This window comes from Cervus elaphus, chromosome 9 (genome assembly GCF_910594005.1).
Source record: "Cervus elaphus chromosome 9, mCerEla1.1, whole genome shotgun sequence".
In the NCBI taxonomy this organism is placed as follows: domain Eukaryota; kingdom Metazoa; phylum Chordata; class Mammalia; order Artiodactyla; family Cervidae; genus Cervus; species Cervus elaphus.
Genome location: NC_057823.1, coordinates 40873875 through 40888137, shown reverse-complemented (window position 1 = coordinate 40888137; position 14263 = coordinate 40873875). Strand labels below are relative to the sequence as shown.

Genomic DNA, 14263 nt, shown 5'->3' with positions numbered 1-14263 from the left:
CCCTACTCCTTCCTGCAGGGTACCTTCTTCCTGGCCCTAGCTTCTCCCTGCAATGCCTCATTCACACATATAATCCATAAATGGGCCCCCTGTGATGTTACAAAGTCCTGAGGTTACAGAGCCATTCCTATGGCCTGTGTGTATCGTTCACACCTGCCCACTTGGCTCAGGAGAAGGAGCCCAACTTTAAAATCAGGCAAGATCTGGTCCCGGCCATTATCCCTGGGCTATGTGGCCTGGACCCTCGGCTTCCACCTACTACAGCCATGGCCACACCTGCCCATAGGGACTGAGGAAATGGAGAAGGGGGTGGCTTGTGCCTGGCACTGTGCTAAGCACGCAGTGAGCTTCTTCCTGAAGGTTCAACCTCAGGGACCCAACCCAGGGCCAGTGTGCTGGTCAGAGGAGGCAGGCTGGCCACAAATCCCTGCCACGGGCCGGGGCACCATAACCCCCGCCTTGCTGTCTGTTCCCTTCCAGGGCGAACTCGGATTGCCTGGTGCTCCTGGAATCGATGGAGAAAAGGTCTCTGGGCCTTTCGTTTCCTTGGTGATGCTGTGCCTGATGCTGTGTCGCTGAGTGTGTGCGTGTGTGTGTGTCTGCATGCGTGCGTGCAGAGTTCTAGAAAACAGAACATTTGCTCTGGAGCCTGTGTGCAAATCCCGGTTCTGCCCATGGACCTCAGGCAAGCTACTCACTTTCTGGCAGCCCCGGTTCCTTGGTCCCTCCATTCCTGAAGATGGTAAAAGGGCTGAGGGTTAAATAACGGCACATGGAACACACTCGAGAGTAGTGCCTGGCATATAATAGCAAAGAGTCATCTCACTGTCATTATTAGTATTAGTGTAAGTACACACGCATGTGTATGATAATGCCTAGACAGGACAGTGTCCGTGGGTATCACTTAACATTCGTGGATCTGCCTTTAGCGCTGGGTCCCTGGTGTGTGGCATAGAGTGGACATTATACAGTCAGTTGAATGAAGGACTGCAGCAGCAGCAGCAGCTGGTTGGGTAACTGAGGGATGGTTGTTTGTATATGGGGTTGGGGGCTCTCACCATTGGCTCCTGAGATGTGAGCACAGGGTTGGCCCTGACCCCATATGCACCCCCTCAGTAGCTACCCAGTCCTACTTGCTCTACCCCCTCTGCCCCCTACCCCACCCTGCAGCCCTGCTTGCAGTAAGACAGGCGGGGACTGCCCCTCTGTGTTGCCAGCCAGGCCCCTCTGTTCATCCATCACTTGGTCTGCAGGAGAGGACCCACAAGGAAGAAGGGAGGGTCTGGCCTGGCTTAGAATAAGCTCTGCATGGGGGGAGGGAAAGTGCCTATTGTATCTTGTTCTGTGATTTTCAGGGTCTCAAAGGACAGAAAGGAGACCCAGGAGAAGCTGGACCAGCAGGACCCAAAGGGGAAGCAGGAGAAATGGGCTTGTCAGGCCTCCCGGTAGGTAGCTGGGTAATCCCCACTGCTACTTGCCCGATGTGAGGGTCCCAAGGTGAATGCATGCCCCCCACGGTGGCTGCCAGGGGCTGGGACTCTGCAATCCTAGTCTCAGCCCAGTCTCAGCCCCAGCCCACTGGGCCTTTGAAGAGAACCGCTGGGATGCCCTGACTCGGAGCCCCCAGTTCCTCCCCTGCAGACAGACCTACCACTTACATCGAGAGGCCTCCTTAAGGTGAAATAAGGAGGCCCCGCTTAATGGCAGATGACTAGACGGGGAGCTCTGACAGCCCAAGTTTGCATCCTGCTCCATCTCACTGACTCTGGAACCCAGCACAAGTGACCTAACCTCCCTGGGCCTCAGTTTCCTCAGCTCTAAAATGGGAGCAATACCCTCCCCCTCCCACAAAGGGACACACAGCCAGGGCTGAGAATAGCGACCCACTGTCATCATCATTTTTATCATTGCTTTTGTCACGCGTGGCCAGATGCGAAGAGCTGCCACCACATCACGTCCATTGTCCATCCACGAGGCTCACTCGGCTAGAGAGCTGGTGCCAGGATTTGAACCCCGGGTCTTTGCTCCTAGAGCTCCTGGCTGCCCCACAGGAAGCAACTTATACTGCTGTTAAGGTGCTCTCTGAATGCCCACTGATTTAGGGAAAGCTCCTGAAGATGCACTGCTTGATGGAGGAAGGAAGGGGAGGTGCTGAGCCCAGTGGGTGGCAATTTTGGTGACAGAAAGGGCTCAAGGCCATCCTGTCCTGCAGGGTGCCAACGGCCCCAAGGGAGAGAAGGGAGAGTCGGCATCTGACAAGCTACAGGAGAGCCTGGTAAGGGGGCTGCTGAAGGTCTCTGCTGAGGGCTGGCTGGGGCCCTGAGCCTTGGGTCACAGGGCCACCTGGCCTGACCAAGCTCAGGGCAGTGGGGGAGGGGGAGGGGAGGCCTCAGGCCCATCTTTGGACCCAAGGCCAGCACTGGGCCTCCCACCACAGTGCCTCCTGGGGGCAGTGTGGAGCTCAGGGCCCAGCACCCAGGGAGTGCTCCTCTAATGTCTGATGAGCTCAAGTGTGGGTGAGTGAGGGGTGGTGGGGCAATGGACAACTAATCCACCTCTGACCCTTCCTAGGCCCAGATCATAGCAGAACCAGGGCCCCCAGGCCCTCCTGGTCCCCCAGGCCCCATGGTAAGAAAGTTTGGCTTGAAGCAGCTGGGATGTGGAGAGGGTGGCGGGCTTAGGCCCAGAGGACAACAGGATACCCCAGGGGGGAGGAGACACATCAAGGCAAGCCGAGCAGAGTCCAGGTCTGGGCTTGGGAGGCCAGAGTTCAGGGCCACAGGGCCAGTGAGTGGCCTGGAAGCTTCCGTGGCTGCTGCAAGAGGGCCTGGCTGGGAGGTCTGGACCCAGCCTCATGGCGTTTCTAATCTGGGGCTTTCTCGTCCTCCTCCAGGGCCTTCAGGGGATGCAGGGTCCCAAGGTGAGTTCTGAAACATGGATGAGAGCCCAGCCCCCTGCTTGCTGCAGGCTCACAGCCTGGCTGGTTCCCCCAAATTCTTGCTCATAGGCAAAGTGACGGCCCTACACTCGGCCCCGGACCAGCCCCGCGTCTTCCCATGGCCTGGCCATTCCCAAGCCCCTGCCAGCGTCTTCAGAGCTGGTGCTCCCCAGCCCACACTCAGCCTCTCTGTTCCCTGCCCCCTCCCCTCTTCACCCCTCAAGCGCACATCTGTCTCTCAACTGCCCACAGCCTGGATACAAAGTCCTGGCTTTGGTGTATATTACATAACGTTGTGTCCTCTGCTCTCCAATTAAAACTGTGAGTGTGGTCTGCCCGTGTCCCTCACCCAGGGAGGCCAGCTGGCCTCACTGCATCTCCCTCGTTTACCCTGGGGGAGCCCACATCTCCGTACCCCCAGCTCAGAGGCCAAGCGGGGCCTCAGAGTCATGAAATCCCAGAGCTGAGTGGGGCCGAGCATGTAGCTTGAGCAGATGTGTGGCTTCTGGTTCTGTTTTATTCCGAGGCCTCCCCAGATCATGTTTAGAATAAACAGCTGCTGTCAGGGATGAGGTCCAAGACGGGGACTCAGAAACCCGGTGGCTGCTCAGCCCTGCCACTTCCTGCCTGTGCAAGTGGGCCTGTCCCTGCCCATCTCTGTACCTCTCTTTCCTCATCTGTGAAATGCATGTGACCATAACCCACCATCCAGGATTACTGAAAAAGCCCATGTGTAAGAAAAGATAAAACATGCACACCCACATTCTGATATTTGCACAAGAAGGAAGTCGGGGCTAGGCCTGTCAGAGCCTGGAGTCTGTCCCTCTGCCCTGCACACCTCACCTCCCGGTCAGGCCCCAGGCTTTCCTGTCCTGCCATCTCTCTGGCCCCCTTAACTGGTATTTCCCCTTTGCTTCCAGGGCTTGGATGGAGCAAAGGGAGAGAAGGGCTCGTCGGGTGAGAGAGGACCCAGCGGCCTGCCTGTGAGTGTCATGAGCCTTGATCATCCTTAGCGGGGCTAACTTCTGTAACAATCATGACTCTTGACACATTCCTTTTCCACCCAGGGGCCAGCTGGCCCACCAGGCCTTATTGGGCTGCCAGGAACCAAAGGAGAGAAGGTAACCACCTTCCTTTAATGCCCCCCAACTATGGTATCACTCAGTCCTGGGGGCTCAACCCCTGCGCTTCACTGGTCCCTGGGGCCAGAGTTCAGGTTCTGTGGACAATTCGCAGGACTGTGAATTGTGTTCCCAACACCTCCTTCTCAGCCTCCTCACATCTCCTCTTTGTCTCTTCTCAGGGCAGACCCGGGGAGCCAGGACTAGATGTAAGTAGCTCACCACCCACTGTGGCTGGGTCTCTCCCATGTGTAACTTTTGCCCTCATGCTGCCCATACAGAAACTTGATCTGGATGGCTTGGATGTGTCCCCATTCCCCATGGCTGGGACTACAACTGACTGGTTCCACCCATGTCCACAGTGCCAAATCCAACACATAGCCCAGAGTAGGTGCCTTCTTGATGGATGGATGGGTGGTTGAGTGGATGGTGGATGACGGATAGAGTAGGGAGGATGGGTGGGTGGAGGGATGGGTAGAGGAAGGATGGGTGGATGGTATGTAAATGAGTGATGGATGTAAGCGAATGATGGATGATGGATGGTGGATGGATGGATGATAGCTGGACAGATGACAGATCGAGGATGATCGAGGATGGAGAGTGGATCCATTGGAGTAGGGAGGTAGGAAGAGCAATGAGGAGCATGTTGCAATATCCTGGTGAGAGATGATAAGGCTTCAGCTATGGCAGTACTGCGAGAAGGAGGGGAGGAGAAGTATTAATCCAGTGTTGATTGGATCAAGTATATTTTGGTTGCAAGAGACGGGAAACACAAGTTAAACTGGTTTAAACTAACTCATAACTGAAAAACCCATATGTGTGACGTATAGATCCAGGGCTCAAGTATGTCAACACACCCCAACCTCTATCCTCTCTTGTCTCTTCTTCCTCTTGAATCATTCGAATTTCCACCTGATGATGAGATGGAGCCAAGGACTCCAAACTTGCATCCCTCTAAGTCCAAATCCTGGAGAAAGGCATTTGCCTCACTCTCTACTCTTTGAGAAAAAAATCTCATCAACGGTCATCAGCCCCAGCTGGGCCAATGCTGAAGTGTCACTTGGCCATAAGAATGCGGTTCCCTAACTGGCCAGACCTGCTCATAATGCTCCATCCTGGATCTGGGGGTAGAGTTGGTGAATTGTGAGAAGGGAGAGTGGTTCCCAGGAAAATCAGATAGCTATTTCAAGGGAAATGGTGACCAGATGCAGGTAGGGCTGCAAGGACTCTGGTGCCTACCCTAAACTTTAGGGAGAAAGTGTCACCCTACACTCACCTGTTCTTCCTATTACAGACAGGAAGAGGAAGAACTCTAGGCTGAGTTTCTGACTGGAGGGTTCCATTGATGTTCCAGGAGAAGAAGACACTACTGAATCCAGCTCAGGCTGTGGACCCAGAGAGGCAGTAGTGGTGGAGAAAAGGGACTCTATGCCCCCAATACTGTGGCCACTGTGGTCCAGTGGTTAAGACTGCATACTTCAATCAGGGGGCAGGGGTTTGATCCTGATCCCTGGTCAGGGAACTAAGATCTCACATGCCACATGGTGAGGCCAGAGTAAAAAGTCAACCCACTCCAATGGGCCCAGCTGAAATGGGGAGTCTGCTTGGAAGCCTTTCCTGACCTCACACCTGGACAGAAGAGCCCCTCTTCCTGATACCCCATGGTGTCTGGTTCAGATCTCTATCACTGAGTATTGATCATCATCTTCTGCACCCCACTGCCCGTCATGTTAAGCTCTGTACCTTTGTACCTGCGGGGTTCTAACTTATGGAAGTGACTTAGTGATGACACAGGTCAAATGCCTTTGAAAGAAGAGCTTATTGCTTACAGTTCTCAAGGAAAGGGCATGCCCCACATGGGACCACATGGAGACATAGTAGTTTTGGTTGACAGGCGGAAAGGAGTGGGGGAGAAACTTAGGGCAGGGATTTTACTGGCATTTCTCTAGGGATAGCAAGGCAAAGCAGAGTCAACAGTTTAGGATTGGCTTGTTTGAATAATCCTGGCAGGCTTTGGGCTCTGAGGGTGGTCTCTAGTTGCCTGCTACCTGGCCCTGGGATGATTTGGGGCAGGGAAAATATTGACTTGGTATGTAAGTTAGATGGAGGAGGTTGTTCCAGGATTGGTTGGTTTACATCTGAAAAGCATGCTCCCTGCCTAGCTCTTTGCTATATCTAAGGGTTGGCTACCTCTAGGAGAGGCAGCCTCTCCCCAGCCAGCAAGATTTTGATGATATCAATACATCAGAAGATACAGAAAATAAACAGCATAATAAATATAAGAGTGTGCATGCTAAAGTTGCTTCAATCATGTCTGACTATTTGCGACCCCAGGGACTGTAACCCACCAGGCTTCTCTGTCCATGGGATTCTCTAGGCAAGAATACTGAAATAGGTTGCCATGCCCTTCTCCAGGGGATCTTCCCAATCCAGGGATCGAACCCAGGTCTCTTATGTCTCCTGTATTAGCAGACGGGTTCTTTACCACTAGTGCCGCCTAAGAGGGAACTCATCAAATCTGGTTTTCTGCCCTCAGCAGTCAGCCTAAAGCCCAATTCCTAGTGGATGCTTAGAAATGTTGACTGGGAAGAGGGAGAGATGAACAAATGAATGGATGGGTAGGTCGGTGCATAAGAGTTTCAGCCAAGCGCAGAGAACAGAGAGCACCATCTCTTGGCCTGCTAAAGATGGTGATATAAACTTCCATGGGCTTCCTGTGTCTCAGTCCCCAGCCAAGCCTGGGCTAGTGTCTGCTGCACCTGACTTGACCTAAAACAAAGCTCTTTGCTAGCAGTTCTGCCTGAGGGCTTCCACCCGGAAACAGCAGTGGTGTTCTACTTTGGAGGAAGCCGTGCCAGTGTCCTGAAACCAGGCTTTTCTCTGCATCATCCTCGTACCCAGCATCTGTGTCCCCTAGGAGCCAGGGATGGTCCAGCTTGTACCATGGATATGTGTGGAGGGAAGGGGCAGAGGTGGGTGAGAGAGGTAGAGAGATGAAGAGATAACCAGAGCACACCTCAAACTTCATTGTCAGGTTTAACCTTTAATCTTTTTGACAGGGTTTCCCTGGACCTCGAGGAGAAAAAGGAGACCGGAGTGAGCGTGGAGAGAAGGTGGGGGAGGTGGAGAGAAAGTGAGGGGCAGGAGGAGAGAAGGAGGGAGGCAAGCAAAGAGAAGGAGGGAGCAGGTGGAAAGGAAAGGACATGGAGGCAGGAAGCCAGCAGAGAGAAGGCGGGGGTGGGTGGGGAGAGGAAGGCTGGAGAGGCTGGTCTGTGGGCAGCAGGGCAGGGGGCTGCCGGCCCGAGGCCCATCTCTCTGAGGGACATTGGAGGCGCCCTGGGCCTGGCAGCCGCCATCACACCCCATCTTCCTTCTTGCCCAGGGGGATCGCGGTGTCCCGGGTCGGAAAGGAATGAAAGGCCAGAAGGGCGAGCCGGGACCCCCAGGCCTGGACCAGCCATGTCCTGTGGTACGTGTTGGTGAGACATAGGAGGCCCCAACCCAGGTCTTTGCAGTCCTCGGAGCTCAGCTGCAAGTCCCAGAGGCCCCGTGGGCCCTGCTCTGGGGTGTCCACACTGCTGGGGCTACCCTCTAATCTCTACCATCCCTCTCGCTCTGGTCGTAACCCCTCCATGGGCAAGGCCCAGGGACCCACCCCGTCTAGAAGATGGAAGCCCGGTCAAGGATGGAGTCTGATTGCCACGTCACTGCTCCTCTTTACTCAGCTTCCTTGGACCTAAAGGGAGATGGAACCACCCTTCCCTCTCTGAGGGTCTGTCCTGTCCCAGAGGAGGCTTGTGCTGGTCTGGGTAGCTGCACATTCACCCGTTGCATCTCCTCCGCGTGTTCCAAAGCCCTTTCCCCTCACAGCCTTTCTCCTTTCCTGCTTTTTTACCACAGCTTCTTGTGGCCCCCCAGACCTGATATCTGAGATAACCAAAGTTTAGTCCTCCTCTTCTAGAAGGCAGGGAAGGTTTCCATGTCAAACTCTTCCAGTGGAACTCAGAAAAGACAGGAAAAACAACTGAGTTTCCATATTGAACCTCACCAGTTACTCACATCCCCCCATCTCTGCTGGGGTTGTGGGGAGGGGGGAGGAGCCATGTTGTGTATCCCCTTCCAGAGGGGCAGGGCCAGGGACCCCCAAAGTCCAATCTTCTGACCTCAAATGGGTCATTTAGCCCTCTGTTCCTTAGTCTCCTTATCCATGCAACGGGGGTTCTAATCCCTACCTCCAGATGGCTTGGAGGAGGCAATGGGAAAAAACAGGAAGAGCAGGGGGGAGGCAAGCGCACACTAAAAGGACCAGGGACAGCAGGGGGACAGGGCGGCCCAGGCCCCAAGCCCCAGGCCCTGGGTCAAGACTTCCCTCCAAGTCATTAAGCCTTTGTCTCTGAAACAGGAGAATCTTAAATGCCGAGGCAGGCGAGGGGCGCCAGGTTCCAGGGGCCTGGCCAGGGGCGGTGGAGCCTGCCCTGCGGTACGCAGCCTGGCCTGCTGTGTGCTGTGTGTTCTGCTGTGCTGGGCCTTCTTTGCTGCCTGTGCCCGCGGCCCTGCCCTGCCTTCCTTTCCATTCTGTCCCTCCTCCCCACTTCCCCTTGGGTCCCAGCCTCAGCCCCCAGGGATGCATGAGAGTGCTGGGGCGGGGCGGGGGGTGGTGGGCGTGCTCCCCCGTGTCCATGGTCTGCCTCTGTGCTTCAGAACAGAGTGAAGTCTTGTCCACTATGGCGTCCACCAGGGATGCTAGGCTGACTGACGGGTCAGCCTTGGTCCATCACCAGCTCTCCACCTCCAGGCCACCTGCTTGTGTCTGATGCCTCCAGACTATCCGCACTCCAACCACCCCCACACACACACACACCTCCCCACCCTACCCCAGTGTCCACCCTGACCTCAGCCCATCCTGTCTGCTACTCAGATCCAAACACAGGGACCAGGACAGGCCAAAAGGCAATCCCATTTCCTGGACTGTCCTTCAGATATTCCTGGACACATGTCTGAAAGCTCTCAGGACCACAGGGTGAGCTGCCAGAACCACCATCACAGCTGCCAGACAAAAAGACATACAGGTGCTCAGTGAGGCCAGGGCCAGGCCTGCTTCTGGCCTGGGGATGTCTAGCACGATGCCCTATACTCCGTGGTGTCCTGGTTCCGTCCACAGCTACTCGTGTCCCAGCAAAGTCCATGGGGGCATGCTTAGAAGAAGCACCAAGGGGGGCTATCATGTCCCATGACCTGACTACCCCGGTGGACAGGGCAGGCATTCAGGCCCTGCTTCAGTGGGGTCCAGTGGCCTCAGCTCCTCCCGGGGCAGGAGTGTGTGGAGCACAGGGAGGTGCCGACCAGCCCTGCCTCCTTGTCACTGAAACCTTCTTCCTTTCCAGGGCCCCGATGGACTGCCTGTGCCTGGCTGCTGGCATAAGGTAACTTTCAGGGACGAGTCTCCAGGGCAAGCTAGGAGGAGTGGGGGAGCCAAGGGAACCCTGGGGCTGTGTTCCTGCCGCTCCCTACATCGTGAGGGAACAGCCAGGTCTCCCCGAGTGACCCTAGATTTGACTCTTCCATCGTGTGCCCCAAGGCCCGGGGTTGTGATCCTGGTGGTGAGCAAACCACCCTCTTGGTCATACAGGGCTCACTCAAGCCCTGGCCCAGCCAGGGCAAAGCCATCAGCCCCTGGGACTTTGTCCATACTGTCCCTCCCCCGCCCCAAGAGAGGGTGGAATTCAGGAGGTTGGGATGAGAGGACTGGGGGGCCATACCTCTTCCGGAGGAAATAGGCAGGACAGGGATACCCAGATCAGAGGCAGGGCTTCTGGGGCCCCCCAGTTCCCTCCTCACCTTTAGTCTTTCTCCCTTTTTCTAGTGATCCTGAGCACGCAGTTTACAACCTGTATAGATCCATATGGACATTTTTAATTTTTGTAAAAACAAAACAGTAATATATTGATCTTTTTTCACGGGATGCATCACCGATACCTTTTAACATCGGAGCCTTTTAACATCGGAGAGTGTGCCCAGCCTAGCCCCAGGACAATCAGTGTGTGAAGCTGGCAGGAAAGCGGACAGGCCCCCTGGGGGCGCTGTGTACTTCTGGGGCTCCCTCGGGGCTTGGCTTTCCCAGGAAGGAGATGAGATGAAGGTAAATTGCCTGGCTCAGGAGAGGCTGCAGAGAGGCCAGGTTGGGCTTTCGACCGAAAGCAGAGACTGAGAGCAGAGACTCCGGGTGTTTTGCTGCCCTGCAACAGCCTGCCCTCTGAAGCTCTGGAGACCCGGAGCCATGCCATCCACAAAGGCTCGTGGCATGAATAGCAGACACAACTGATCTTGGCCTCTCTGGCCTCTGCACTCAGCCACAGCCAGCTGCCCACCACTCTGGGCCCCCTTGGGCCCTGGCTTCACCAGGGCAGGACTCCCACCCAACACTCATAGCTGGAGCTGTGGGAAGCAACCTAAGCGGGCTGAGCTCCCATCGAGTGTCGCAGGCCTCAGGAACCAGCCTGCCTGCTGTGAGAACAGGTGTCCTCTGGCCAGGAGTGAAGGCCAGGCTCTGTGATCAGCACCACGTGGACCCGGCAGCAGGGAGCCCTGTGATCCTCGAAGGCGGAGGTCCCAGGCTGGAATGTCTACTGTTTCCTGTTTTTCACCGCACCCCCACCACATGAGGGACGTGATGGGATTGCCAGCCTGAGCAGATGGACCGCCAACTCAGAGTCTGGGCCTCGATGACCCCAAGTCTCCCCACCCAGGGGATCTCTGGTCAGCCTGCCAAAAATGGGTCCTCTGAGTGAGCTATGCAAATGAAAAGAGCCTCAGGGCTTCTTCCACGCCTGTCTGAGTAGGCAGCCTGTGCCCTCAGCCGGTGACGCTCTGAGAAGAGGTTCCCCCCCCTCTGACAAGGGGCCCCAGCCACCAGCTCCAGACCGACTAGTTGCCTCCCCTCTCTGTGTAGATGGATGTTGTTGTATGTAATAAATCACAAATGTGTGTCTGGGTATGTCTGTCCTTGCAGACTGCCCCTAGGGCCATCCCTAGGTGAGGTTTCAGCTTGGTCATTGCTGTGTGGGGAGGGATAAGAGAACTCTCCCTGGGCCAGAGCCACCTCCAGAAACCAGAATAAGTATTTCAGGCTCAAGGCAAAGATGGGGTTTGGAGTGAGGAAGACACAGACTCAAGGCCCAGCCCTGCTAACATACCAGCTGAGCCCTCTGTCCAGTCACCCATGTCACTGAGCCCCTGTGTGTTCTCTGATCTGATGAGCCATGACTACTGCATAACAAATCACCCCAAAATCTGTTGCCTTAAAATAATGATCCTTGGGAATTCCCTGGTGGTCCAGTGGTGAGGACTTGGCACTTTCACTGCTGAGGCCTGGGTTCAATTCCTGGTTGGGGATCTAAGATCCCGTAAGTCACGTAGCATGGCCAAAAACAAACAAACAAACCAAGAAAAAAAAAAAAGATTCTTTCTATTTCCGTCTTATAGTTCTGGGAGTAATGGGCTCAATTCAGCAGCTGTCACTCAGGCTCTCCCACATCTGGTAGTTGATGTTGGCTGGCCTCTGATGGCCAGCACACCTCTGTGTGTTCTGGGCTTCCTCACCATAAGGCTGTTGGATTCCCAAGGTGAATGTCCCAGGCGGGCCAGATGGAGTCTGTGTCACCTTTTGCAACCAAGCCTCAGAAGTCATACGGTATTACTTCCTGCCAGAATCAGAGGTTCACCCTAATTCAAGGGAAAACTGTCGATGTCATATTTTAAAGAGAAAATGTGGGATAGGAGATCTTGTTTCAGCCATCTTAGAAAATTCTACATCCCAATTGGTCCTTAATCCTGAGAGAGGGGTCCAGCAAGTGTACCCATTTCTCAAGTGGCAAAACCAGGCACATGACGGGGCCTGCCATGATGGTATCCCAGCCTTCTCCCTCCAAGAACTGAGGCCTAAGGAGGCCATGGTATGAGCAGTACCCTCAGGCCCCACCATGTAGCCTCCTAACTAACAAAACAGGTCCAACCACATGCTGGCTGAGGAGAAGGAATAAGTCAAATCTCTGCCCCTGCTTCCCTCAGTTGCTGGGAATAAATGGCAGGCCATGCTGCTCAGCCAGTCGTGTGGGTCACCAGGGAAGTCAGTAACATGAAAACACAGAGGGGCTGTGATGACTGACGGAGACCATTGGACATCCAGGTGTCCTTTGGAGCTCCAGCATCACTGCACACATCTCTGTCAGTCATCCCTCCAGTATTCTTGGGCTTCCCTGGTGGCTCAGACAGTAAAAAAATCTGCCTACAATGAGGGAGACCTGGATTCGATCCCTGAGTTGAGAAGATCCCCTGGAGGAAAGCATGGCAACCCACTCCAGTGTTCTTGCCTGGAGAATCCCATGGACACAGGAGCCTGGCTGGCTACAGTCCATGGGGTCACAAAGAGTTGGACACGACTAAGCGATTAAACACAGTATATCACACCACCCAGGTAACTCACTGGATCCCCTCACCAACCTGTAAAGGGCGTATGTGGTTGGTATCACTATTTCTGCCTTACATGTGGGGAAAGTGGGGTTCCAAGGAGTTAGTCCCCTACCCAGGGATGCACAGTCAGGACGCGGTAGCAGGCTTGGGGCATCAAACCAAGGTTCTTGGATGTCTTCCAGTTTCTTTCCAAAACTGTTTGGCAGAGCATGGAGTCTATGGGGAGCACCATGATGCTGGGTGGGCAGAACCTCATGAGAGTAGAAGCCACATGTTCCCCCTTCCCCACATACCTGGCGGGTGGGGGGGTGGGGGGCCGGAGGTGGGGGGTCTTTCCTGCTCTTTTGGGCAGGACAGGGCCATTCATGGTCCATTGCTGCCCTCTTCTGGCCTTGTGCTGTATATTCTCAGGTTTTGCAAACTTCAAAATGGAGAGGCTGCAGAGTCCTCCAAGAGCTTGGGGTAGGGGCAACAGACTATACAAGAGTGATTGACTTGCTGCGGTCCCAGCAGAGACACAAGGAGCACGCTGCCTTAAAACTGAGGCTTCAGGACTGGGGACCTCATGTTCCCCTGCCAAGAAGGGCAGCTGTGCCTCCAACTACCCCTTCCAAAAGCAAAAGAACACATTTTTGGAGCCCCACTGTGTGCCATAGCATATAAACTAGTCACAAAAATGACTTCCCCCTTTTGCAGATGAAGCTGAGGCCAGAGAGGAGTGGGCTTACCCCAGTCTCCGTCCTCCTGATCCCTAGAATACTACCAGAAATGCATGGTTTGCTTTTGGTTACCACAATGATTGGGGGACACTCCTGGCATTAGTGGGTAGGGCCAGGCACATCAAACATCTGAAATGCAAGGGACAGTCCGGCCCATTGATGAACCATCTCAGTGAGAATGCCAATGCTGCCTGCGTTGAGAAACACATGCCCTAGCTTCAAATCTTAACCCAGCTACTTCCTCTCTTTCCCTGCCCCACTGGCCTCCAATGCCACCTCAAAGGTCGGACATGAGAGAATGGGCACAGGAGTGCTTAGTATGGGGCCAGAGGAAGAAAAGAGTGGGCTTTTCTGAGCAGGAAGAGGGGAGGCTTCCTTGTGTTGTCCTGCCCCTCTTGTAGATACTTTCAGCCCAGGAAATGGCCAGTCCTGGTCTGACTTCCACCCTCCTGATTCTGGACATCCCAGGAGTGGGTGAGATGTGAGCTGGGCCTGATTGTGGCCTTCTCGCCCTCTTCCTCAAAGCTGGAAAAGTTCCTGAGGTAACCTGACTTCTCTGAGCTGTCCTGAGTCACAAGACAGGCTTATGTTTGGGCTCAAGACAGGGCCAAAGACAGGCCCTCACAAGACTCTCAGACTCCCTCTGCCACACAAACACGTACACACTAGCATACTCCTGCCAACCCGCTAAGTCGCTTCAGTCGTGTCTCTGCAACCCCATGGACTGTAGCCCACAGGCTCCTCTATCCATGGGATTCTCCAGGGAAGAATACTGGAGTAGGTTCTCATGCCCTCTTCCAGGGACATCTTCCCAACCCAGGGATCAAACCCACTTCTTTTATGTCTCCTGTATCAGCAGGTGGGTTCTTTACCACTAGCACCACTTGGGAAGCCCACAAGCATACACATTACATATACAAAGCTGGAACTGCATGATGTACAGACATCTATGGGTCTCTCTACCAAAGAAGAGGATCAGATCCATTGAGAAAACCAGTGACCACATTTCACATACA

General features: G+C 54.6%; 1 protein-coding gene and 1 non-coding gene across 3 annotated transcripts in view; both read left to right on the top strand.

Annotated features, from left to right (window-relative positions):
- COL23A1 (collagen type XXIII alpha 1 chain) overlaps positions 1-11090 on the top strand; it is a 382617-nt gene extending 371527 nt beyond the window's left edge. For both annotated transcript variants that reach the window (XM_043912439.1, XM_043912438.1), the window contains 12 exons: positions 481-525; positions 1356-1445; positions 2213-2275; positions 2572-2628; positions 2894-2920; positions 3859-3921; positions 4006-4059; positions 4242-4268; positions 7119-7172; positions 7442-7528; positions 9444-9482; positions 9923-11090. In XM_043912439.1, coding sequence (XP_043768374.1) covers positions 481-525; positions 1356-1445; positions 2213-2275; positions 2572-2628; positions 2894-2920; positions 3859-3921; positions 4006-4059; positions 4242-4268; positions 7119-7172; positions 7442-7528; positions 9444-9482; positions 9923-9925 — 609 coding nt within the window. In that variant the 3' untranslated portion in view covers positions 9926-11090. The remainder of the gene's footprint in view (positions 1-480; positions 526-1355; positions 1446-2212; positions 2276-2571; positions 2629-2893; positions 2921-3858; positions 3922-4005; positions 4060-4241; positions 4269-7118; positions 7173-7441; positions 7529-9443; positions 9483-9922) is intronic.
- A 290-nt stretch (positions 11091-11380) lies between these two features.
- On the top strand, positions 11381-11452 carry TRNAE-UUC. The gene has a single exon. It is a non-coding gene; the product is annotated as a tRNA-Glu (tRNA).
- Positions 11453-14263: the final 2811 nt, after the last annotated feature.